The sequence below is a fragment of the Bos taurus genome, chromosome X, assembly GCF_002263795.3.
Source record: "Bos taurus isolate L1 Dominette 01449 registration number 42190680 breed Hereford chromosome X, ARS-UCD2.0, whole genome shotgun sequence".
Classification (NCBI taxonomy): Eukaryota; Metazoa; Chordata; class Mammalia; order Artiodactyla; family Bovidae; genus Bos; species Bos taurus.
Genome location: NC_037357.1, coordinates 118,737,939 through 118,761,407, shown reverse-complemented (window position 1 = coordinate 118,761,407; position 23,469 = coordinate 118,737,939). Strand labels below are relative to the sequence as shown.

General features: G+C 42.9%; 1 protein-coding gene and 1 non-coding gene across 4 annotated transcripts in view; one reads left to right on the top strand and one right to left on the bottom strand.

Moving 5' to 3' along the window:
- PCYT1B (phosphate cytidylyltransferase 1B, choline) overlaps positions 1 to 23,469 on the bottom strand; it is a 146,826-nt gene that overhangs the window by 35,192 nt on the left and 88,165 nt on the right. For all 3 annotated transcript variants that reach the window (XM_005228354.5, NM_001193051.1, XM_005228355.5), the window contains exons 4-5: positions 9,563 to 9,714; positions 5,612 to 5,690 (exon numbers count right to left, since the gene is read on the bottom strand). In XM_005228354.5, coding sequence (XP_005228411.1) covers positions 5,612 to 5,690; positions 9,563 to 9,714 — 231 coding nt within the window. The remainder of the gene's footprint in view (positions 1 to 5,611; positions 5,691 to 9,562; positions 9,715 to 23,469) is intronic.
- Positions 2,263 to 2,319, top strand: MIR2285BF-2 (microRNA mir-2285bf-2). Its single transcript, NR_162278.1, has one exon. It is a non-coding gene; the product is annotated as a microRNA mir-2285bf-2 (primary transcript).

The window sequence follows — 23,469 nt, the reverse complement described above, 5'->3', positions numbered from 1 at the left end:
AGGCTACAGGCAAGAGTGCAAGAGTGCTGGAGTGGATTGCCATTTCCTTCTCCAGAGATAACAGATAAGGAGACCATGTATTTCTCATTCTCCAAGTCAAGGAAACCTTCCCCAACTCAAAAGCTCCTATCCCAACTCAAAAGCTCCTTGGAGCAAGAGGGGAATGATGTCAACTTCCCGTAGGCCTCTTCAGTGGAATCCATCTTGGCTGAGTGATGCACATGTGCACACGGGAGGATCCTGAGACACACCAAATATGGACTCAGAACCAGACAGATCGAGATGACTGGCCAAAGGAAATCCAGAAGAAATGCCCCATAAAATTGATTCAAACCACCACAAGGGCATGGCTCTCCCTAGGTCCACCTGTGTGTCTATCCACACGTACTGTACTCTTTCTCCTGATAAACACTTGACTTGTTTCACTACTTTCAGTCTTTGTGGGAATTCTTTTCTGCAAAACTGAAGGGCCAAGGCCTTGTCACTGACCGCTGGTCTAGTGGCTAAGACCTGGTGCTCTCACTGCCAAGACTCCACCTTAATCTCTGGACCTCAGTCTCTGGCCAGGAACCAAAACCTGGCTTCAAGCTGCTGAAGGCCAGGGCCACCCAAGACCTTAGGGAGCCCTCTCTAAGGGAACAGTACAGACCTGCTCAGGGTACCATGGAGCTTCCACAGCAGGCCCCAGAATGATTCGAGCCAACAGAAACAGTGTCAAGGAGACTAAGTACATTATATGTAGCAGAACAAATTTCTGATGTATTATCCAAGGTCATTTCCAGGTTGGGGAGGATGTCTGTCCTGAGGCCCTCTTCCCACTGACACTGAGACCTCCATCACCTCAGGGGAAAGCAGACATAGCGGAGAATACAGGAGACTGTCTTCAGATTTTGACCTTTAAAACAGGCTTTTCTGAAAGCTCATTTCCAAAAGAATCATTATGAATGATAGGGCTTTCATTTGAAAGAGAGGGGCTTTGAGGACTGTAGAAAGGGTTTTCTAAATCCCAGGAATGTTCTTTTAATTATTGAGAATCAGAGGCTAAGTGGTCTCAGGGTATAAAATGTTTAACTGTAAGCCCTGGAGCGGGGAAGACATGAAATTAACATGGAGGCGATTTCCTGCCCTCCAGGAAGAAGACAAGTCCCTCCTGGGATTGAGGGAAATGCCCAGAGAGGGATCAGAAAGTAAGGAGCAGGAGCAAGAGACTATGAGCAGGGCCTGTGTCTCGCCCTGATGCGGGTTCAACCCCCAGGGGCAGAGGCAAGGAAGAGACCCCCGTAGAAAGCCCAGAGTAGAGGGGCTAGTGCCTTGTTCACCTCGAGGGACTCTGGGAGGAAATGGCCCCACAGAGACCCCATGCCAACATGCAGAGGCCTGGAGAGAGCATTCCTTAGGGCCTAATGTGGCACCCCCCACGGCCCTCCAGTAGATGGCAGAGGGCAATTCTGATGTGGCCAGAGACCCTCTCAAGGAACACTGAAGGGAGCCGGGACCTAAGACCAGCCTGACTGCAGTATGGGGAAGTGAATCCCACTGCTGAGGCTGTGGCAAGGACAGGCCAAAGAGGGAGGTGGCTGCGAACAGTTGGAACAGGCGGCCGAGAGTCAGAGGGCAGTGCTGGGGATCTGCTAGCCAGGGATGATGGCTGAGCAGGTCACAAAATCCCACGACAAAAGGTCAGCAGAGCCAGACCCTCACCCCACTCAAGTCAACACTCAGATCACAGCAGGACGAGAAGGCCAAAAGTTGAGTGCAAATCTTGAGGAGTCTGAATTACTTCAAGAGTCAAGAGTGGTTTTTCTGTCATCTGTGGAGACAGGAGGTCCTAAGTTTGGTTACCAACAAAGGTCCTTATAGTCAAAGCTATGGTTTTTCCAGTGGTCATGTATGGATGTGAGAGTTGGACCGTAAAGAAGGCTGAGCACTGAAGAATTGATGCTTTTGAACTGTGGTGTTGGAGAAGACTCTTGAGAGTCCCTTGGACTGCAAGGAGATCAAACTAGTCAATCCTAATGGAAATCAACCCTGAATATTCATTGGAAGGACTGATGCTGAAGCTGAAGCTCTAATACTTTGGCCACCTGATGTGAAGAACTGACTCCTTAGAAAAGACCCTGATGCTGGGAAAGATTGAAGGCAGGAGGAGAAGGGGATGACATGAGATGGTTGGCTGCAGTGGGTTGCCATTCCCTTCTCCAATGGTAGAGAGTAAAATAGCAGAAATTAAACTAAGCCATTAAAAATCTATTGGGTTAGTCAAAAGTTCGTTGGAGTTTCTCTGTTACATTGTACAGAAAAACACGAACAAACTTTTTGGCTGACCCACTACTTCTGCACCTACCTTTAGCTACAATACCAGTTCCAGCCCATGCCTTCCTCAAACACTTCTTCACTCCAAGGTTCTCAGGGCGCAATAGGCTTATGAAAGGTGGTCTGATGGAGGGAGATGGGTGGAGAAGCTAGGAATCAAGGTAATGGACTGTATTGCCCCCTCCACCATGGACAGCTCCACATTTAGAGTCAGGAAAACCATCTGACCCTCCAAGAAGATAGAATTTGTTCAGTTCAGTTGTCCCAGCTGTCTTTTTATGTAACCCAAATCTATATACTCTGGGTGGGCTGGGTATTTCAAAAACCCCAGCAATGACTATTTTGATTTCTGGTTTGATTTGAAATCCTGTGACACTGATGGAAAACCTCAGCTCAGGAAAATGACCAGCACTGGGGATAGCCAAGACTACTTTCCATTATACATTCACCAAAAGAGCAGTTAAAAATTTTGAGTTCTTGCCTGTTATAAAGTACAGCGAGAAAAATGCAAATTTTAGATATAAATTCAAAGATCTTTCATTCAGATCATAGTCATTTGGGTTTTTGTTTTTGTTTTTTGGCCGTGCCCCATGGCATGTGGAATCTTAGTTCGCCGACCAGGGATTGAACCCATGTCCCCTGCGGTAGAAGCGCAGAGTCCCAACCACTGGATTACCAGGGAAGTCCTTGGGTCTTAGTCATTTTTGAAACAAGTCAAAGAGTGATTCCTTCCATCTTTCACTGGGATTTTGTTGGGCTGTAAGGCAAAGATGGTTTGGAGTAATTTAGCATATCATGAGCATCTCCTTCAATAAAGAGGTGTGTGAGGGACTCAGAGGTCAAAATATCAATAGAAAGCCAACAAACTGGATACGAAGGACAGTACCATTCAGGCCAAAATATCACCCTTACATCTAAATGATAAGAACAATTAATTCCACAAGACAGAAGTGTGTTGTGCAATTATCTAGGTAATGCTATCTAGGTAAATGGCTCCTTTCCCCGTGTGTTGGGAAGAGCCCCTGCAGACAAAGGCTTCCATCATAGGCTCCCTCCTCATCGTACTCTATAAAAGCATTCTCTTGTTCCGCCAGCACTCAAGGAGCACCACAGATGTACCAGGGACTGTGCTGGGGGTGCAAAGATGGATGAGACATGGCCATGGCCTGCAGCACTTCACTCTAGCTAGGGACACACCCACAATCAGGCTGCCAAGAGAAGGGAGTTGAAAAGGAGGTCCCTATGCAATGAGTATCTGCATCTGAGGAGGGCGCGGGGTGTGTTGAATCATGCCCCAGGGAGAGAGGGCATGTCCAGGCTGGCTCCTCAGGGGGCCCTGACCAAGAAGCTCAGAGGAAGAGCGTTCCAAGCTCAGAGGACAACTGGAGCAAAGGGACAAAGCGGACTCCATGTACAAAGTACAAAGGACAGACTCCGTGTGCCTGGAGTGTAGGGTGTGTGGAAGGCAGAGCACAGAGCAAGGCTGGTGAGATAGGGAGAGAAACCCAGCAACAAAACCCGGCAGTGGTCAGAGAGCAACGGGAAATTGGAAGGTCCCAGAAGTGTCCCGGAAATGGAAGTGAAGACAAGAGTGTCTAGGAAAAGAACATGGTCAGCAGGGTCATTATGCCTGGAGGGACTGAGCTGAGACCACTGGACTGGGTGGCCCAAGGGCCATCTGAGAACTGAGCCAGGATGGGACAAAAGTCAGTGCCCGTGGCTGAGGAACAACAGTTGCCCCTGAGAGGAAAACTGAGCAAGGATGTGAGTGGAGGGAGAGGCAGGAGGAGGGCGGGTGGAAGGTCTGGGGTTAGTCTCTGCAGACTTCCGTGTGTTCGTAAGCTGATGAGAAACCACCGGAGAGTGAGCGCCCTGGATCACAAAGGGAGGGAGAATGAAGGAAAACATGCTCCAGAGAAGGGAGGGTAAAGAGGCCAGCCTGGGACAGAAAACACAGCCCTCTCCTCAGGACGCGGGGGAAGAGGCAAGGGCACAAGGAGGTATGGGCAAATCAGGGCAGGAGGGGACACAGAGGAGGCAGATGGTACCAGGGACCACTGAGGCCCCGCTGAGGGTCTAAACCACAGGTCTGCTCTGATGCCCCAGCAGCCATTTCCTTGGAGTCTGAGCAGCACGGGCGCATGGCGAGCACTGGACAAAGGAAGTAATCCTAGGGAGCCCACAGGGAAGGAAACTCCCCTCTTCCCAGCCCCCCAGTAAGCCCCTGGGACCAACCAGAGTCTCTGCCCCGAAGAGAAAGGCCTAGTGACAAACGGCACAACTGCCAAAGCTCAGCACCTGGTCTGCCTTCCAGGACACGAGTCAACTGCTTCAGGAGGAAAGCCGTTTCCCTGATTCCACAGATAAACATATCCATTTTTTTACCTCTGTATGTGGTGCCTGAGGATATTATCATGTGACAGGATGACATATGGTAGGACTGGACTAGGGAGACACGGAGTCCACATCATTAATTAGCCAGTTATCTGTCCTCTTCTGGAAGGAACTTTCTTGGGAGCATAGAGTAATTTCATGGTTAATGAGGAAAATGATTGCCTTTCAAACAACAGGGTTGGGGGAGGGGATAAATTAGGAGATTGGGATTAACGTGTGTGCTCAGTTGCTCAGTCGTGTCTGACTCTTTGTGACCCCGTGGACTTTAGCCCACCAGGTTCCTCTGTCCATGGAATTTTCCAGGCAAGAATACTGAAGTGGGTTGTTGCTATTTCCTTCTCTGGGGGATCTTCCTGACCCAGGGATTGAACCCATGTCTTTTATGTCTCCTCTTTGTCAGGTGGCTTCTTTAACAGTTGCACCAGCTGGGAAGCCCTAGCAGATACACACTACTATATATAAAATAGATAAACAGCAAGGTCCTACTGTAGAGCACAGGAACTATATTCAATATCTTGTAATAATCTATCATGGAAAAGAATACACAAAAGAATACATATATATGTATAGCTGAATCACTTTGCTGTACACCAGAAACTAACACAACATTGTAAATCAAGTATTATTCAAATAAGAGTCCTGTGATTTTACATCCTCTAAAACTGAGCCTCAAACCGGAAGTCAAGTATTTTGGTGCTCAGGTTAATTTCTACATAAACACCTAACTGGTGTCTGAGCCACAGCTGAGCCTTAGCACATGTCAACAGAGACTTGCAGAGGCTCTCTGGGAAACATCTGAAAATCCATCCCTTGTAAGCATGTGCTACAGACCCAGGGCTGGCGTCTCTTGCTAAACCTCAGTGTCATGCTGCAGGAGACAGGTGAACACAGGAGGACCCCTCACCTGCTTCCTTTATATGCTTGTAAATATCATCAGAGCCAGCGGAAGAGTACGGAATGTCATCGTGAGCCACAAAGTCAATCTGTCAGAGAGAGAAAAGAGTGACATCACCACAGGGATGGGGGTACATTTCTGCGATATGAAAATACATATTTTTAAAAACAAAATAGCTATGATAAAGCACTTTAAATAAGCAATTTAGGTCCCAACACTTCATGGGAAATAGATGGGGAAACAGTGGCTGACTTTATTTTGGGGGGCTCCAAAATCACTGCAGATGGTGACTGCAGCCATGAAATTAAAAGACACTTATTCTTTGGAAGGAAAATTATGACCAATGTAGATAGCATATTAAAAAGCAGAGACATTACTTTGCCAACAAAGGTCCGTCTTGTCAAGGCTATGGTTTTTCCAATAGTCATGTATGGATGTGAGAGTTGGACTATAAAGAAAGCTGAGTGCCGAAGAATTGATGCTCTTGAACTGTGGTGTTGGAGAAGACTGTTGAGAGTCCCTTGGACTGCAAGGAGATCCAACCAGGCCATCCTAAAGGAGATCAGTCCTGGTGTTCATTGGAAGGACTGATGTTGAAGTGGAAACTCCAATATTTTGGCCACTTGATGTGAAGAGCTGACTCATTTGAAAAGACACTGATGTTGGGAAAGATTGAAGGCAGGAGGAGAAGGGGACGACAGAGGATGAGATGGCTAGATGGCATCACCGACTCAATGGACATGAGTTTGGGTAAACTCTGAGAGTTGGTGATGGACAGGGAGGCCTGGCGTGCTGCAGTTCATGGGGTCGCAGAGTCGGACACGACTGAGCGACTGAACTAAACTGAAGGTAGACTTGAATCCTGGACTGGAAGGTATTTCCAACTGTCTTTGTTTGCATGAGGGCTTCCCTGGTAGCTCAGCTGGTAAAGAATTGGCCTACAATGCAGGAGATTCCAGTTTGATTCCTGGGTCAGGAAGATCCCCTGGATAGGCTACCCACTCCAGTATTCTTGGACTCCCCTGGTGGCTCAGACAGTAAAGACTCTGCCTGCAGTGTGGGAGACCTGGGTTAGATCCCTGGGTTGGGAAGATCCCCTGGAGAAGGGATAGGCTACCCACTCCAGTATTCTTGGGCTTCCCTGGTGGCTCAGACAGTAAACCTGCCTGCACTGACGGGACTAGATTGGTTTCTCTCCTTTGCTGGTCCCTCTTTCTTCTCTTACCTCTAACAGTAGGTTTTTTTGGCCTTCTATTCTTCTGCCTCTAAAATCTCTCCTTCAGAGATTTCATTCATCCTTCAGATTTTAATCACCTCTACTGTGAGGACCCAAAATCCTCATTTCCTATCTCACTGATGGCAATAGGCCCTCCCTCACACTTAAGCAATATATATATTTTTTATTCTTTGGCTGAGCCACACAGCATGTGGGATCCTACTTCCCCAACCAGGGATCGAACCCATGCCCCCTGCAGTGGAAGCCAGAGTTCTAAATACTGGAGCCCCAGGGCAGTCCCTGACTTAAGTTATATTTTATATTGTAGAAATGAATTCATGTCTCTTCTCATTTGATTCATACAACCACCTTGTGAGGCAGGTAGGGCAAGTATTACTAATTCAGTTGGGTCATGCAGCTGCTGAAATGACAAAACTTGCCCAATTTTCCCAAAATCATCCTTTTCTCTTTTGCCACCCTTGCTGTCACTTTAAAAACCTGTCTGGAATCTTCACTCATCCTTAAAACTGGTGTCCCTTCCAATGGAGCCTCCCTTTTCTCGTTTACTTAGGCTCCAAACACCCTAGAATCAGCCATTTTTCTCTACTTCCTTCACCGTCAATAGCACAGAAGTCACAAGTTCCGCTGGGGTGTGTACGTCTGTGTGTACTCACATGAGTGCATATACCTATCTGTTCTTCTCCACTGCTTATGCCAAGCCCAGGGCCCCATAACCTGGATTATTAATACCAACTTGTATCTGACCTTCCTCACCGCAGGCTCTTTCCTCTCCAGCCATCCCTCTGTCACATGGTGGAGGGACCTCCTTCAACAGAGTTCTTTTTGTCATCCTCATACCTGCTAATCTTCACTAGTTCCTTGTTTCCTCCTACATCAAGTAAAAACTGCTTGCCTGAGGAATTCCCTGGCAGTCCAGTGGTTAACACCCCATGTTTCCAATGCAAGGGACACAGGTTCAATCCCTGGTTGGGGAACTAAGATCCCACATACCATGTGACATGGCCAAAACCCAAACAAACAACAAAAAAACTCCTTGCCTAAACTTCAAAGCCTTTTATTAAAAGGCTTCACTCCAGCTTGAGAAGTAAAGCAGCAGTTTAATTCGCCTGGGTATGGATTCCTGCTTCATCACTTACTTCATGACTTACTAGCTGCATAACTCACAACTTAGTGGTCTGTGTGCTCAGTTGTGTCAGACTATTTGCGCCCCTATGGACTGTAGCCTGCCAGGCTCCTCTGTCCATGGAATTTCCCAGGCAAGAATATTGGAGTGGGTTGCCATTTCTTCCTCCAGGGGATCTTCCCAACCCAGGGATCAAACCTGCGTGTCCTGTGTCTCCTGCATTGCAGACAGATTCTTTACCACTGAGCCATTGTGGAAGTGGTAAGGATTAAATCAGGATTTGTCAGCCTTGGTACTAGTGACATGCTGAGCTAGATAACTCTTTCCTGGAGGGGGAGAGTCTATCTTGCACATTGTATGAGGCTTAGCAGCACCCCTGGCTTTACCCACTGGATGCCAGTAGCACCCCTTTAGTTGCTTCCATCGTCAAATATCCCTTGGGGCAAAGTTGCCCCCACTTGAGAATCACTGGATTAAATATTACAATTATGTAAAAGTGCTAAAAAGAATAACTGGTACACAGCAAGTACTCAACAAATGTTACTGCCATTAATTCTGTTCTTAGTACTCAAGCTTAGTTGTCCTTCCCTCTCCAGTGGATGGCAACAACAACAATGTCTCAGGGTGGCCATGAGATTGAATGTGATTCCTGTAAGAGCAAAGCCCTTTGCACTGGGCTGGGTCCGTGGCAAGCACTCGATAAACGGCAGCCTTCACAAGCAGCCCGGTAACGTTTCACAGAAGTTGAAGATACAATAGATGCTTAGTAAAAATGTGTTCGTGATTGCTGGAAGTAAATCATATTGTAGTTTTTTCCTTTTTCTTTTTATTCTTGCTGGGAAATTGTCTCCTCGGCTATTACCCATGCACATTTATCAGCATTCTCTATTCTCTGCTGCATCGTGAATTTAAAAATAGAAAAGAAAACTCTTAGAACAGCTTAGTCTTATTTTTTTGTACTGCTTATAAAAGGAAAGAATAGCTCCTAATGTGGGGCTTATAGGGAGATACAAAGCACATAATTTCATGCAGATCAAAAGGATTTCTCATGTTTTCAACTAATAAAAATCTATCAGTAGGAGTCTCAGGGTCACACAATCAGAGATAGAAAGTTTTTTCCTTAGAGCCTGACCCCTGCCCCTCTGGATAAGATGTGTGGTCATTTGCTCCATGAAAAATGATGCCTATGACTCTATAAGCATCAATAACAATGGTGATAATGGTGATGATGTTTTTGGACCTCTTGCTTTGGGCCAGCCAGTGTGCTAAGGGTTTCACAACATGATCTCATTAGATCCTCAAAACAGCAGTTTACAGCTTAGGTGAGTTCAGTGTCTTGCTCAAGGTCCCACAGTTATGAAGGGATAGAAGCCACACATGGACCCGAGTGGTCCAGCTCCAGAGCCCACAGGGAGGAAGCAGGTGGCTGTCGGTCCACAGGCGTGAGCACAGGACAGGCGCTGCGTCACGTGACACCACATGACAGTGCCTGGAGTTACCGCTTTCCTAAACTGGAAGACTCCCTGGATTTTTCTGGGTATAAGCGGCTGAAACAGATGACTCTAATCCTGTTACTTACAGAATGTGGAGGAATAAGTACCTTGTGTTTTTCCAGAAACTCTGGGGTGAGTGTCCATGGAGCATCTCTAATGACTTCATCCACATAGCGACAGTGTCTCAGAGCTTCGTATCTCTCCGCTTCATTCATCACGGTGAAACCCTTGAATTTGTGAGTGAGGTCGTCACTGCAAACTGAAGCAGGTAAATGCATTAAATGCTGTTTGCTGGCCCAGGCCCTGCCCACAGCCATCCTAGTACAGACTAACTCCTCAGCTAGACAAAGAACTCAGCCTCTCTAGGTGCGTGTCGTAATCAAACTCTTCATTTTTGTTCTTTTTGTTTTTTTTTTTTTTAATGGGAACAAAGGATCAGTGAGGCAAGCTAAAATTCATTGGCAATGGAGAATTTTATTTTAGTGCTTACAAATGCATTCTCCACTGTGGCTTTTATTAAAATTATTCTCCACACCCCTGAATGTGACTTTTAAATCTTTTTATTTCCTTATCCCACCTTTCAGTGAAAATTGCTATTCAGAAATAAAATGACCAAATGAACAGAGAAAAGACGGCAAGGAGACCAAGAGGCCTGAATTATTGAACGCTGGAGCAATGAGTTCTAATTCCTTAACTATATCATTGTGCTTAGTAACCCAAGTGTGATTCACATACACGCACATGTGCACACACACGCACACACACATGCTTCTGTTCCATGGATTGTGGTCCAGTCACTACACAATCAAGGGGAGAAAGTCACAAAATAGAAGATATGGTCAAGCCGAATTCACCCTTCCCACACTGCATCTTTACTAGATCTCAAGCTCCTGAATCCTCAAATGGGCATGATACTATCCTCCACCATCAGCTTTAGAAACGATTTTTTGAGGATTTGCATATAAGTGCTTTGAAATAGCGGAGAAGGCAATGGCACCCCACTCCGGTACTCTTGCCTGGAAAATCCCATTGACAGAGGAGCCTGGTAGGCTGCAGTCCACGGGGTTGCTAAGAGTCGGACACGACTGAGCAGCTTCACTTTCCCTTTTCACTTTCATGCATTGGAGAAGGAAATGGCAACCCACTCCAGTGTTCTTGCCTGGAGAATCCCAGGGATGGGGGAACCTAGTAGGCTGCCCTCTGTGGGGTCGCACAGAGTCGGACACGACTGAAGTGACTTAGCAGCAGCAGCAGCAGCTTTGAAATAGGGACTTTCCTGGTGGCCCAGTGGTTAAGACTAAACCTTCCAACGCAGGGGGTGCAGGTTTGATCCCTGGTCAGGGAGTGAAGATCTCACGTCTTGGAGCCAAAATACCAAGACATAAAATAGAAGCAATATTGTAACAAATTCAATAAAGACTTTCAAAAAGTAGTCCACATCATAAAGTCCTTAAAAAAAAGTAGTGCTTTGAAATAAAGTGAGCAATAAATACTCTTCATTATCATATCCAGAATATATTTTTGTTGGCCAAAGCAGTTTTTCTACATGTCAGGAAGAAATGGCATTGTGGCTACAGGCCCGGGTCATCAACATCCCCATCAGCATCTTACTGCAGCCAGTCAAACTAACCTGACCGCTCCTGAAGATCAGGTTGTTTTCTTTAAGGCCTAATGTACATGCAATAACCTTACAAATTTTAAGTGTACAAGATGTTTTAAAAAACAAAAATACAGTAATTCTCTTGGAACCAGGTCATAACCCACATCCAGGAACAAATCTGGCCACAGAGTAAGTACAGCCAACAGCTGCACTCAGCATCCTTGGAAACCCTCCTGCTGCAGCCGTCACACTCTCTGTGTCCAAACCATCAGCAAAACTGCCAGCTCCCTCACAGCACACTGAAGCCACGTTCTCCTCACCACTTTCACCGCTCCCTGCCCGACCCATTCACCATTCAAGACCTATCAGATGACATCACCCTCAGTAGTCGAACCCTTCCCATCTCCCTCAGAGTCAAAACCAAATTCCTCTGGCAGCCTACAGGCCCCTACCAGATCCACAGTCCCCTCCGGCCATTCCTTGCCTCTCTAACTGCATCTCCTATTGTGTTCCAGCCCCTGGCCTCCTTGGCTACTTCCTGAAGCCACCAGAAATACTCATACTCAGATCAGGGCTCTGCACTTCCTGTTCCCCAAACCTGGACCAACTGTGCCCCAAATTGCCATAGGGCTCACTCCTCCCTCAAGGCTTCCCCAGCCACTGTATTCTAACTTGGGATCTGCTCCCACCATCAGCAGGCCTCGCACCTCCCCACCTTACTTCTTGCTATGGCATTCATCATTATATGATTGCCTTATTCGTTTATTGTTGGTGTTTCCCTACTAAAATATTAGCTCCTTGAAGACAGGGACTTTTGTCTGTTTCCTTTTCTGAAGGCCCATAGGAGACTCTTGACTATTTGTTGAATGCATTAACAGTGCCTGATATGTATAGATGCTCGATAAATGTTTACTAGGATTTAAAATAATAGATGTATGTTTACCTTGCAGGTATGTTCCAATATTCATGCACATAAGAGACTAGTATGCCTCTCAATACACGTGTGTGTGTCTATATATCTCGTATACATACTTCCTGTGATGATGAATAGACATACTCACAACACAACATAGAAAACATTATAGTGTCTTACATTACCAACATACCATCAACCACGTGGCAGGCTCAAAAACCTCTTAACTATTAGAATCACCTAAGGAGCTTTTTAAAGATGCCCAAGCTCCACTCCTCAAGGTTTAGATTCAGTGGGTGCTATGGTCTGAATGTGCCTCCCCAAAACTCATATGTTGAAATCTTAACTCCCAGATGATGATATTAAGGAGATAGGCCTTTGGGAGGTGCTCAGGTCACGAATGGCATTAGTACCTTATAAAGGAGGCCCCAGAGAGCTCCCTAACCCTTTCACCATGTAAGAAAACACTGAGAACCATCCAGCTCTAAATCAGGAAGAGGGACCTTGCCCGAAGACCATGTCAGTGCCTGGACTTTATACTCTTCAGCCTTCAGAATGATGAGAAATGAATTTCTGTTGTTGTGAGCTACCTGGTCTGTGGTATCTTGTCATAGCAGCTCAAATGGATTAAGACAGTGGATCTGGGGCGGGGTGCGGGCAGCACTATTTTTAACAAGCTTCAGGGAAGATTCCAAGGCAGACAACATTTGAAAGCCCCTGAAGCATATTATGAACATCTGGAGTAAACAGCCCAGCCTATGTCTGAATCACCCATCCCACCCAGCTCGGGGAGTGGGTGTGTAGTAGGGCCATAATGACCATGTCATGTATTCATTCACCAAATGCATTGGGCTTTGACTTCATAGATAGGAATTATTTATGGATCAAGCTGTACAATTTAAAAATTGATCTATGGCTTTTGAAATGTTCTTAAAAGATTTTACTTTTTAAAAGACTAAAGGAATTGATTAAAAAGACTGCCTCAAGAATTGTATTAAGCAAGAATGGATTTCAGATCCATCAATTTTCTATTTTAAACAACAGAAAACAAAGCCAAACCATATCCTCCCCTTCCTTTTGACCCTGCACCTGACCAATTCAGTGTCACTTTGAGACAACTGAGATAATGGCCTCCTGACAGAGCACAAAGAAAACAAACAACCTGTTTATGCCAACACGGGGCCCTATTTTCATATCCCAGGAGTGACCTCAAGAAGCAGCTGAAAACGCTGACCAGTTATTGTCTAAACATTAATTACGCCCAAAGCGGCACTGTTGTTCTCGAGTCTTGGCAAATGCAGCCTGACGACCAGATGGAGAACTCTGAGCAGTGGCGTTCCGGGGGTGAATTCACTGAGCTGTCTGGGAGCTCCTACTGGAGCTAACCTATACCGGCAGCCCACTGTGCTCAAAATAAAATATTACTAATACCCTGCAGGAGAGAAAATATAACATAAGGGATGAATTTTTCGAGCCCAACCAACTTGGGTTAGAATCCTAGCTCAGCTACTTATTACTGGGTATGTTACTCAAACTCTCTAAACCTCAGACTTGCCTGGTAGTCCAGTGGCTAGGACTCCGCACTCCTGATGAAGGGGGCCGGTGGTCTGATCCCTGGTCAGAGAACTAGATCCCACATGCTGCAACTAACAATCCCACATGAAGCAACTAAGAGTTCACACGCCTCAACTAAGGATCCTGCATGCTGCAACAAAGACCCAGTGCAGCCAAATAAGTAAATAAATGTTTTAAATAATCATAAATAAAAATTATAAAAATCAAATTCTCTAAGCCTCAGTTGTCTGTCTTTAACACATGGCAAAGTTTGGAGAATTAAATTTGATCATCTGTGTGAGCAGAGAGGCATGCTCACTAATGTTTGCCATGTTTTCATAGTAGCAGTGATCCAGAGCCATTTGTGGTGACATCTATTTGTTTGTGTTCTCGGCTCTGCCTTTTCCCTGCCCCCACTCCACGCACGTGCCCAGCTTCTCAGTACAAACTCCCCCACAGTAACTGTGAGGTTCAAGCTGCCAGTGGACAGCCTGTCTTTCTGACTGCTGTTTTCCCAAAGCCAGAGCTCTTTGGGAGGAATTCTGTACGAAGACACATAGAAGATTCCTCCAAAAGAGGAAGAGGTCCAAGGTCAGAGGGTCCCACCAGCAGCAGAGCCCCAGGAGCGATGAGGACACTCGGGTTCACCTGGCCACAAACTGCCAGGGCCTCACCCTCCACAGGCACAGTGGATTTGCTCCTTCCAAGCAATTTTGTGGGTTCAGATGATGAGAGCAATGCAAAACTCTCTGGGCTGGAGACTGGAAGCTCCTCTCCTGTTTCTGTCAACATCTTGCAATCTTGTTTGACTCCAGGGCAATGAAGAGATCCCAACAAGGACCAAGACTGAATATCCCACCAGTCAGGCAAAACGGAGTCTTAGAGGAATATTTAATTTCAATCAAGATACAATAGAGCATAAGCCTACATTTATAGAGTAATAGTTATGTCTAGTGGGTATAGTATTTCTATTATTGTTAGCTTTTTATCCCTCTCCTGGGAGGCAGAAGTCAGTATGTGGTAACTCACACCTTTACAAAAATTTTTCCAGGAGAAAAATTCTCTGATATAATTTTTAATTTCAAAAAAATAATTTTAATTTCTTATCTTGGTTTTTAAATTGTGTGAGATTTAAATTATAATGGAGGGGGAAAAGGTTTTATAACTGGATAGTTTCAATTCACTAAAATAATGCCCACAGGGAAAACGTGCATAAAAAAATTTCAAATTATCACTGACTCTGTACTTAAAAATTAAAAACACAGGTATTATGGTGCAAAAATCATGGCAGTCTGTGGTATCTGTTAGTGCCTAAGGTTGGGAAGTAGAATGTAGTACCACCAATTATCACAGTTTCTATCTAGTCTTTGAATCAATAGTTAATATTTTTTCCAAATACTAAGTATTTCACCTGTTCGTGTCTGTGTACTTGCCCCAATCAGAGTGGTTTCATGGGCAAAGCCCATGCTCTACCCAAGGGAATTCCTACAGCAAACCTGCCTGCATGTGTAAGGGGCTCCACAATTAATATAGTAGGTTCTTTCAATTCACTGTCACCATTTTCTTTGGTAACTACATACATAATATGAAGAGTTTGCCTTTCAACCAACCATTTTATTTTATTTCTTAATATTTTTATTTATTTGGCTACACCAGGTCTTAGCTGCAGCACGTGGGATCTAGTTCCAGGGACTGAGCCCAGGCCCCCTGCAATGACCGTGCAAGTCGTAGCCATTGGACCACCAGGGAAGTCCCAGAATATCTATTTTAAGGGACTCCCTAACTTTCCTCCCTATAGAATTTTCTGCCATTAAGTTGTTTTGTCAAACTCAGGATAGATAGTTTAAGATAGTCTTCAAACTAGGGTACACATACCCCTAGAGATACACAAAGGCTTTTCAAGAGGTATCCAAGCACTGGTAGTTTGAAAGGAATTGATTTCCAGATCCACAACTTCTAAGAGTAGCCTTTCCTAAAATTAACGGGCTGGAGAAAGCCCTGTATCCAGAATCAACCTTACTCTACTCTACAAAAGAAAGCCATCATTTAAACCTTATTACACTGCATGGCAGGGAATTAAATCCTGAGGCCAAATCAAACCGAAAGCTCATTTAGTGACTACTCAAAGCACCATGAACCTATAAAAGCTTCCTGTCTTTTTCTTGCACATGTTTCTGTTATAGGTGAAACTGAATGTTAGAAACTAACTATGGTAGACTGGGGAATGATGTAACTTTTTACCTAACAACTTTGCCTCTTCCTTCTCCCGACTATTATCAAAGGATGCAAAGATCTTAAGGGATAAGGCCCATGAATTCAAAGCAAAGGAGCACTGGTAAGAATACTGAATGCTGAAGATTGCTTTTTCATGTAGTTAAGGGTAAGCATTTTTTTCCAGCTCTTCTCAATGCTTATATTGAATCCTAGAAGTGCCTTTTCTCTTGTAGTTAACGAGTAAGCATTTTTTCTGCTACTCACTTCAGAATCACTTCAATAAGTCAAAGCTGTATAAGCTGATACTGCTGCTGCTTAGAAATACAACTGGAATATTTTCCTGGAATTATCAAATGCTTCAAAGTACACTGGAATGAACATGTGGATAAAATATTCACATGCTTTCCCCCAAGATTTCAAACATACTATTTTTAAAGGAAGACAAATATCTATTATATCAACTCACATCATATTTATTCCATTTACAGTGAATCTTTCTCCCATTTCATATTCTAAATGTGTTTTATTTCCTGGCTCTTCATAACAAAAAATAAAATATCTAGGCCAAATTACTTTTTGGTAGTATATGCCCTTCTCTATCCTCAAGTACTTAGGAAAAGTATAACCAAGATATCTAAAAAAGGTAAGTTATTTCTGATTTTTATATTTCTGATTTTTATATTTTCTGATTTTACTTAATTATTCCCAAAAGCCAAACACCAGAGCTTGATACACCCATATACCAATATTTAGAGAAGGAATGAAACTGAAAGTCACTCAGTCATGTTCGACTCTTTGTGACCCCATGGACTATATAGTCCATGGAATTCTCCAGGCCAGAATACTGCAGTGGGTAGCCTGTCCCTTCTCAAGGGGATCTTCCCAACGCAGGGAAGGAATAACATGCCTTAAAAAAAGCATACTCCTCTTCTTATAAATATCATAATTTTGCATATAAATTATACTATATTACTATAAGTTAAGGATATTATATTATTTGTGTAACTTTGTATCTTCTTTGTAACTTGTTATATTAGACTTACATTATTTTAATCTTGACTGATTCTTTTTTATACAATAGAGTCTATAACATTTCTCAGTGGTTTTCCTAAGGCTTCTTGAAATATATTACTATATTCAAACTGAAAAGACTTTTTCTGCATTTCTAGGATTTTAGTAGGTTTTCGGTGAGGACTGGTTTTGCCAATTAGGTTAGATGGTGTTTTCTGCAAATTTGCTAAATTTGCTAAAACTGCAGCCCCAAAGTGTGTTTTTTAAGTTTCAAGCAAATGATAAATACATTTTATAAAAACTTATTGGATTGGCACTGTGTAATGAAATTACCAATATTTCTATTTCCCCAACCCTTCTTGAGTATTTCTGGTTGAATAGGTTGCTTTCAGGTAAAAGAGTAAGCATTATAATTAAGAGTCATTGATCAGTCTTGGTATAGCCTTTGTGTTATACTTCCTCGAAAGGGACAAAGCAAATTATTCTAATAACTTGGAAACAAATCTTTTTGTAGGTCACATAATTTATAATCCACTGCCTAACAACAAATTTGAAAGATTTTAACAAATTATCACTTGACAGGCCATTCAAATTATTTTGATGAAAGTAGTAAATTATTTTTGTGATATCTGGCAAATAAGCATTCAAAGATTGAGTGGCATTACAATATTAAACATCCATTTCCATAAATATTTCTATGAACAAAATACTATAGCACTTAACATCTGTAACAAAAAAGAGGAATAAAATCAATGTTAAACCCTGTCTCATTCAAGCAGTAATATATTCATCCACAAAAATATTCATCCACAATATCATGTCAGTTGTTCAATCCCTGGTCAGGAAACTATGATTCCATATGGCACACGGCCAAAAAACAAAAACAAAACACCTTACCTATAGAGGAGCAAAGGTGAAAATCACATTGGATATCTCCACCAAAATGATGCAAGCAAGAAGTGAGTGAAGTGGGGAAAAGTAGCAAATAACATAAAGAGGAACTCCCATAAGGTTATCAGCTGATTTCTCAGCAGAAACTCTGCAGGCCAGAAGGGAGTGGGCCAATATATTGAAAGTGATGACAAGGAAGAAGAATCTATCATCAAGAATACTCTATGTGACAAGGCTCTCATTCAGATTTGATGTAGAAACAAAAAGCTTTACAGATGGACTTCCCTGGTAGTCCAGTGGTTAAGAATCTGTCTGCCAGTGCAGAGGACATGGGCTTGATCACTGATCCAGGAAGTTTCCACATGCTTCAGGGCAACTAAACCCGTGTGCTACAACTACTGAAGCCTGCACTCCCTAGTCCCTGCTCTGCAACCAGAGAAGCCACTGCAATGAGAAGCTCATGCACCACAACAGAGAGTAGCCCTGCTCTCTACAACTAGAGAAAGCCCTCATGAAGCAACAAAGATCCAGTGCAGCCAAGAATAAGTAAATCGAAAAGCTTTACAGGCAAGCAAAAGCTAATTCAGCACCATCAGACCAGCTTTGCAAAAAAAAAAAAAAAATGCTTAAGGATAGGCTTCCCTCGTGGCTCAGGGGTAAAGAATCCACCTGCCAGTGCAGGAGACATGGGTTTGAGCCCTGATCTGGGAAGATCCCACATGCCGTGGAACAACTAAGCCCATGTGTCACAATTACTGCGCTTGTGCTCTAGAGCCCAGGAGCCACAGCTACTGAGCCCACATGCAGCAACTACTGGCTCTACAGTCGCGTGCCCTACAGTCCATGCTCCCCAACAAGAGAAGCCACCACAATGAGAAGCCCATGCAATACAACTAGAGAGTAGCCCCCACTTGCTGCAACTAGAGAAAAGCCCACACAGCAATGAAGACCCCGCACAGCAAAAAATAAATAAAAAGGGAAATAAACAAACACAAAAGGAACTTCTCTAAGCAGAAAAGAAAAGGCCACAACTAGAAGCAAGAAAATTATAAATGGAAAAGCTCACCAGGTAAATATACATTAAAGAAAACAAATCACGCTCACACAAATATGCTATCAAAACCAGCAATTGTGGGATTTCCCTGGTGGTCCAGTGGTTAGGAATCCTCCTGCCAGTAAAGGGGACATGGGTTTGACCTCTGGACCAGGAAGATTCCACTTTACCATGGGGCAAGTAAACCCGTGGGCCAGTTACTGAGCACATGCCCTAGAGTCCATGCTCTGCAAAAAGAGAAGCCACCGCAGTGAGAAGCCTGGGCGCAACTAGAGAGTTGCCACCACTTACTGCAACTAGAGAAAGCCCATGCACAGCAGCGAAGACCCAGCATACATAAATACTTTTTTTTTTAAAAAAATGCAGCAAATGTGAGAAGTGAAAAGTGAAAATGTTAGTCACTCAGTGGTGTCCGACTTTTTGTGATCCCATGGACTATAGCCCACCAGGCTCCTCCATCTGTGGAATTCTTCAGGCAAGAATACTGGAGTGGGTAGTCATTCCCTTCTCCAGGAATTGAACTCAGGTCTCCTGCATTGCAGGCAGATTCTTTACTGTCTGAGCCACCAGGGAAGCCCTAGTTGTGAGACTAGGAGAGCACAAATGCAGGATATTGGAAATGCATTTGAAATTAAAAGACAAGCAACTTAAAATAATTTGTTTATACATAGACTGCTATATCAAAACCTCATGGCAACTGCAAACTGAAAATCAACAATAGATACACACACAAAGAAGAAAAAGGAATCCAAACACAACACTTAAGTTAGTCATCAAATCACAAGAGAAGGGAACAAAAGAGGAAGGGAAGAAAAAAGACCTACAAAAACAAATCCAAAGTAATTAACAAAACGGCAGTAAGAACATGCACGTGGTTGCATGCTAAGTTGCTTCAGTTGTGTACAACTCTTTGTGACCCTATGGACTGAGCCCACCAAGCTCCTCTGTCCATGTGGATTCTCCAGGCAAGAACAATGGAGTGGGTTGCCATGCCCTCCTCCAGAGGATCTTCCCAACCCAAGGATCGAACCTGCATCTCTTAGGTTTCCTGCATTGGCAGGCAGGTTCTTTACCACTAGCGCCACTTGGGCTTCCCTCATAGCTCAGTCGGTAAAGAATCTGTTTGCAATGCAGGAGACCAAGGTTTGATTCCTGGGTCAGGAAGATCCCCTGGAGAAGGAAATAGCAACCCACTCCAGTATTCTTTCCTGGAGAATCCCATGGACCAAGGAGCCTGGCAGGCTATAGTCCATGGGGTCCCAAGAGTCGGACATGACTTAGTGACTAAACCACCACCACCACTTGGGAAGGCCAGTATCTTAAATGTAAATGGATTAAATGCTCCAACCAAAAGACAGACTGGCTGAATGGATAAAAAACCAAGACTTATATATCTGTCTACAACAGATCCACTTCAGATCAAGAGACATATACTGACTGAAAGTGAGGGGATAGGAAAAAGGTAATCCACAAAAATGGAAATAAAAATAAAGCTGGAGTAGCAATACTCATACCAAACAAAATAAACTAAAGACTGTTACAAGAGACAAAGAAAGACACTAGATATTCATCAAAGGATTGATCCAAAAAGAAGATATAGAAATTATAAATATATAGGCACTCAACATAGGAGTACTTCAATATACAAGGCAAATACTAACAATTATAAAGAGAAAAATTGATAGTAACACAATAATTGTGGGAGATTTTAACACTTCACTTTCATCATTGGACAGATCATCCAGACAGAAAATCAACAAGGAAACAAAGGGTCTAAAATGACAAATTAGAACAGATACAGTTAATTGATATTTATAGAGCATTCCACTGAAAAGCAGAAGCATATACATCCTTCTCAAGTGCACATGGAACATTCTCCAGGACTGACCACATGCTGGGATCACAAAGTGAACCTTAGTAAAATTAGGAAAATCGAAATGATATCAAGCACCTTTTCCAATGACAACACCATGAAATTAGAAATCCACTACAATAAAAAAATTAAATAACACAAATGTGTAGACTAACAATATGCTACTAAACAATCAATGGATCACTGAAGAAATAAAGAGGAAATCAAAAAAAAAAAAAAACTTAGAGCCAAATGAAAAAAAAGCACAATAATCCAAAACTTATATGATGCAGTAAAAGCAGTTCCAGATGTTCAAGCTGGTTTTAGAAAAGGCAGAGGAACTAGAGATCAAATTGCCAACATCCGCTGGATCATCAAAAAAGCAAGAGAGTTCCAGAAAAACATCTATTTCTGCTTTATTGACTACACCAAAGCCTTTGACTGTGTGGATCACAATAAACCGTGGAAAATTCTGAAAGAGATGGAAATACCAGACCACCTGACCTGCCTCTTGAGAAACCTATATGCAGGTCAGGAAGCAACAGTTAGAACTGGACATGGAACAACAGACTGGTTCCAAATAGGAAAAGGAGTACGTCAAGGCTGTATATTGTCACCCTGCTTATTTAACTTCTATGCAGAGGACATCATGAGAAACGCTGGGCTGGAAGAAGCACAAGCTGGAATCCAGATTGCCAGAAGAAATATCAATAACCTCAGCTATGCAGATGACACCACCCTTATGGCAGAAAGTGAAGAGGAACTAAAAAGCCTCTTGATGAAAGTGAAAGTGGAGAGTGAAAAAGTTGGCTTAAAGCTCAACATTCAGAAAATGAAGATCATGGCACCTGGTCCCATCACTTCACGAGAAATAGATGGGGAAACAGTGGAAACAGTGTCAGACTTTATTTTGGGGGGCTCCAAAATCACTGCAGATGGTGATTGCAGCCATGAAATTAAAAGACGCTTACTCCTTGGAAGGAAAGTTATGACCAACATAGATAGCATATTGAAAAGCAGAGACATTACTTTGCCAACAAAGGTCCGTCTAGTTAAGGCTATGGTTTTTCCAGTGGTCATGTATGGATGTGAGAATTGGACTGTGAAGAAAGCTGAATGCCGAAGAATTGATGCTTTTGAACTGTGGTGTTGGAGAAGACTCTTGAGAGTCCCTTGGACTGCAAGGAGATCCAACCAGTCCATTCTGAAGGAGATCAGTCCTGGGTGTTCTTTGGAAGGAATGATGCTAAAGCTGAAACCCCAGTACTTTGGCCACCTCATGCGAAGAGTTGACTCATTGGAAAAGACTCTGATGCTGGGAGGGATTGGGGGCAGGAGGAGAAGGGGACGACAGAGGATGAGATGGCTGGATGGCATCACTGACTTGATGGACGTGAGTCTCAGTGAACTCCGGGAGTTGGTGATGGACAGGGAGGCCTGGCGTGCTGTGATTCATGGGGTCACAAAGAGTCGGACACGACTGAGCGACTGAACTGATGCATGCAAACAACAGCACCATGAATCAACTTAATATAACTGACATCTACAGACTACTTAATTCAACCACAGCTGAATATACATCATTCTCAAGCTCACATGGAGCATTTACCAAGATAGACCACATTCTGGGCAATTTAAAAGAAGAGAAATCATACAAAGTCTGGTCTCAGATTGCAATGAATTTAAACTAGGAATCAACAACAGAAAAATAGTGGAAAATCCAAAAATAATTAGAGATTAAACAGCATACTTCTAAATAATACACGGGTCAAAGAATAAATCAAGAAATATTTTCTGCTACTTTGAATTAACTGAAAATGGAAACACAACTTACCAAAATTCGTGGGATGCAGTGAAAAGCATTTAAGAAGGAGATTTATAACATTGATTTTATATATATATATATATATATATATATATATATATATATATATATATATCAGAAAAGAATAAAGACTGAAAATCAATAATCTAAGCTTCTATCTTAGGAAACTAGAAAAAAGAAGAGCAAATTCAACTCAAAGTAAGCAAAGGAAAATAAATAATAAAAATCAGCAGAAATCAATGAAGTTGAAAACAGGAATGAATAGAGAAAGAACACAAAAGCTAGTTCTTTGAAAAGATCAGTAAGATTGATAATGCTCTAGCCAAGCTAACAAAGAAAAAGAGAGGAAAAGATACAAATGACCAATATCAGAAATGAAAAAGAGGACATTATTACAGATCTCATGGACATTAAAAGGATAACAAAGGAATATTTTGAGCAATTCTATGCCTACAAACATGGTAACATAGGTGAAAGTAACCAATTCCTTAAAAGACACAAGCTGCCAAAATTAACATTGGAAGAAAGAGACAATCTGAATAGGCTTCTATTAAAGAAATTCAATCAGTATGTAACAACCTTCCAAAAGAGAAAGCACTAAGCCCAGATAGGTTCACTGGTAAATTCTACCGAACAGTAAAGGAAGAAACAGTAACAGTTCTCTAAATCTCTTCGAGAAGTTAGAAACAGAAGGAAGCCCTCCTAATCCATTCAATGACATCAGCATTACCCTAATATTAAAACCAAATACCTTATAAGAAAGGAAAACTAGAGACTGCTACCTCTCATTAACACAGATAAAAAACTCTTTAACAAAATATTAACAATTAAAATCCAACAAGACATAAAAAGAATCATATACCACAACCAAGTGGGATTTATCCAAGGCAAACAGACTCACAGATATGGAAAACAAACCAGTAGTTACCAGTGGAGAGAAGGAAGGAGGGAAGGACAAGAAAGGGGAAAGGAATTAAGAAATACAAACTATTATTTATAAAATAAGTAAGCTATGAGGATATATTTACAATACAGGGAATATAGCCAATATTTTATAAGTATAAATAGAGTATAACCTTTAAAAATTATGAATCGCTATA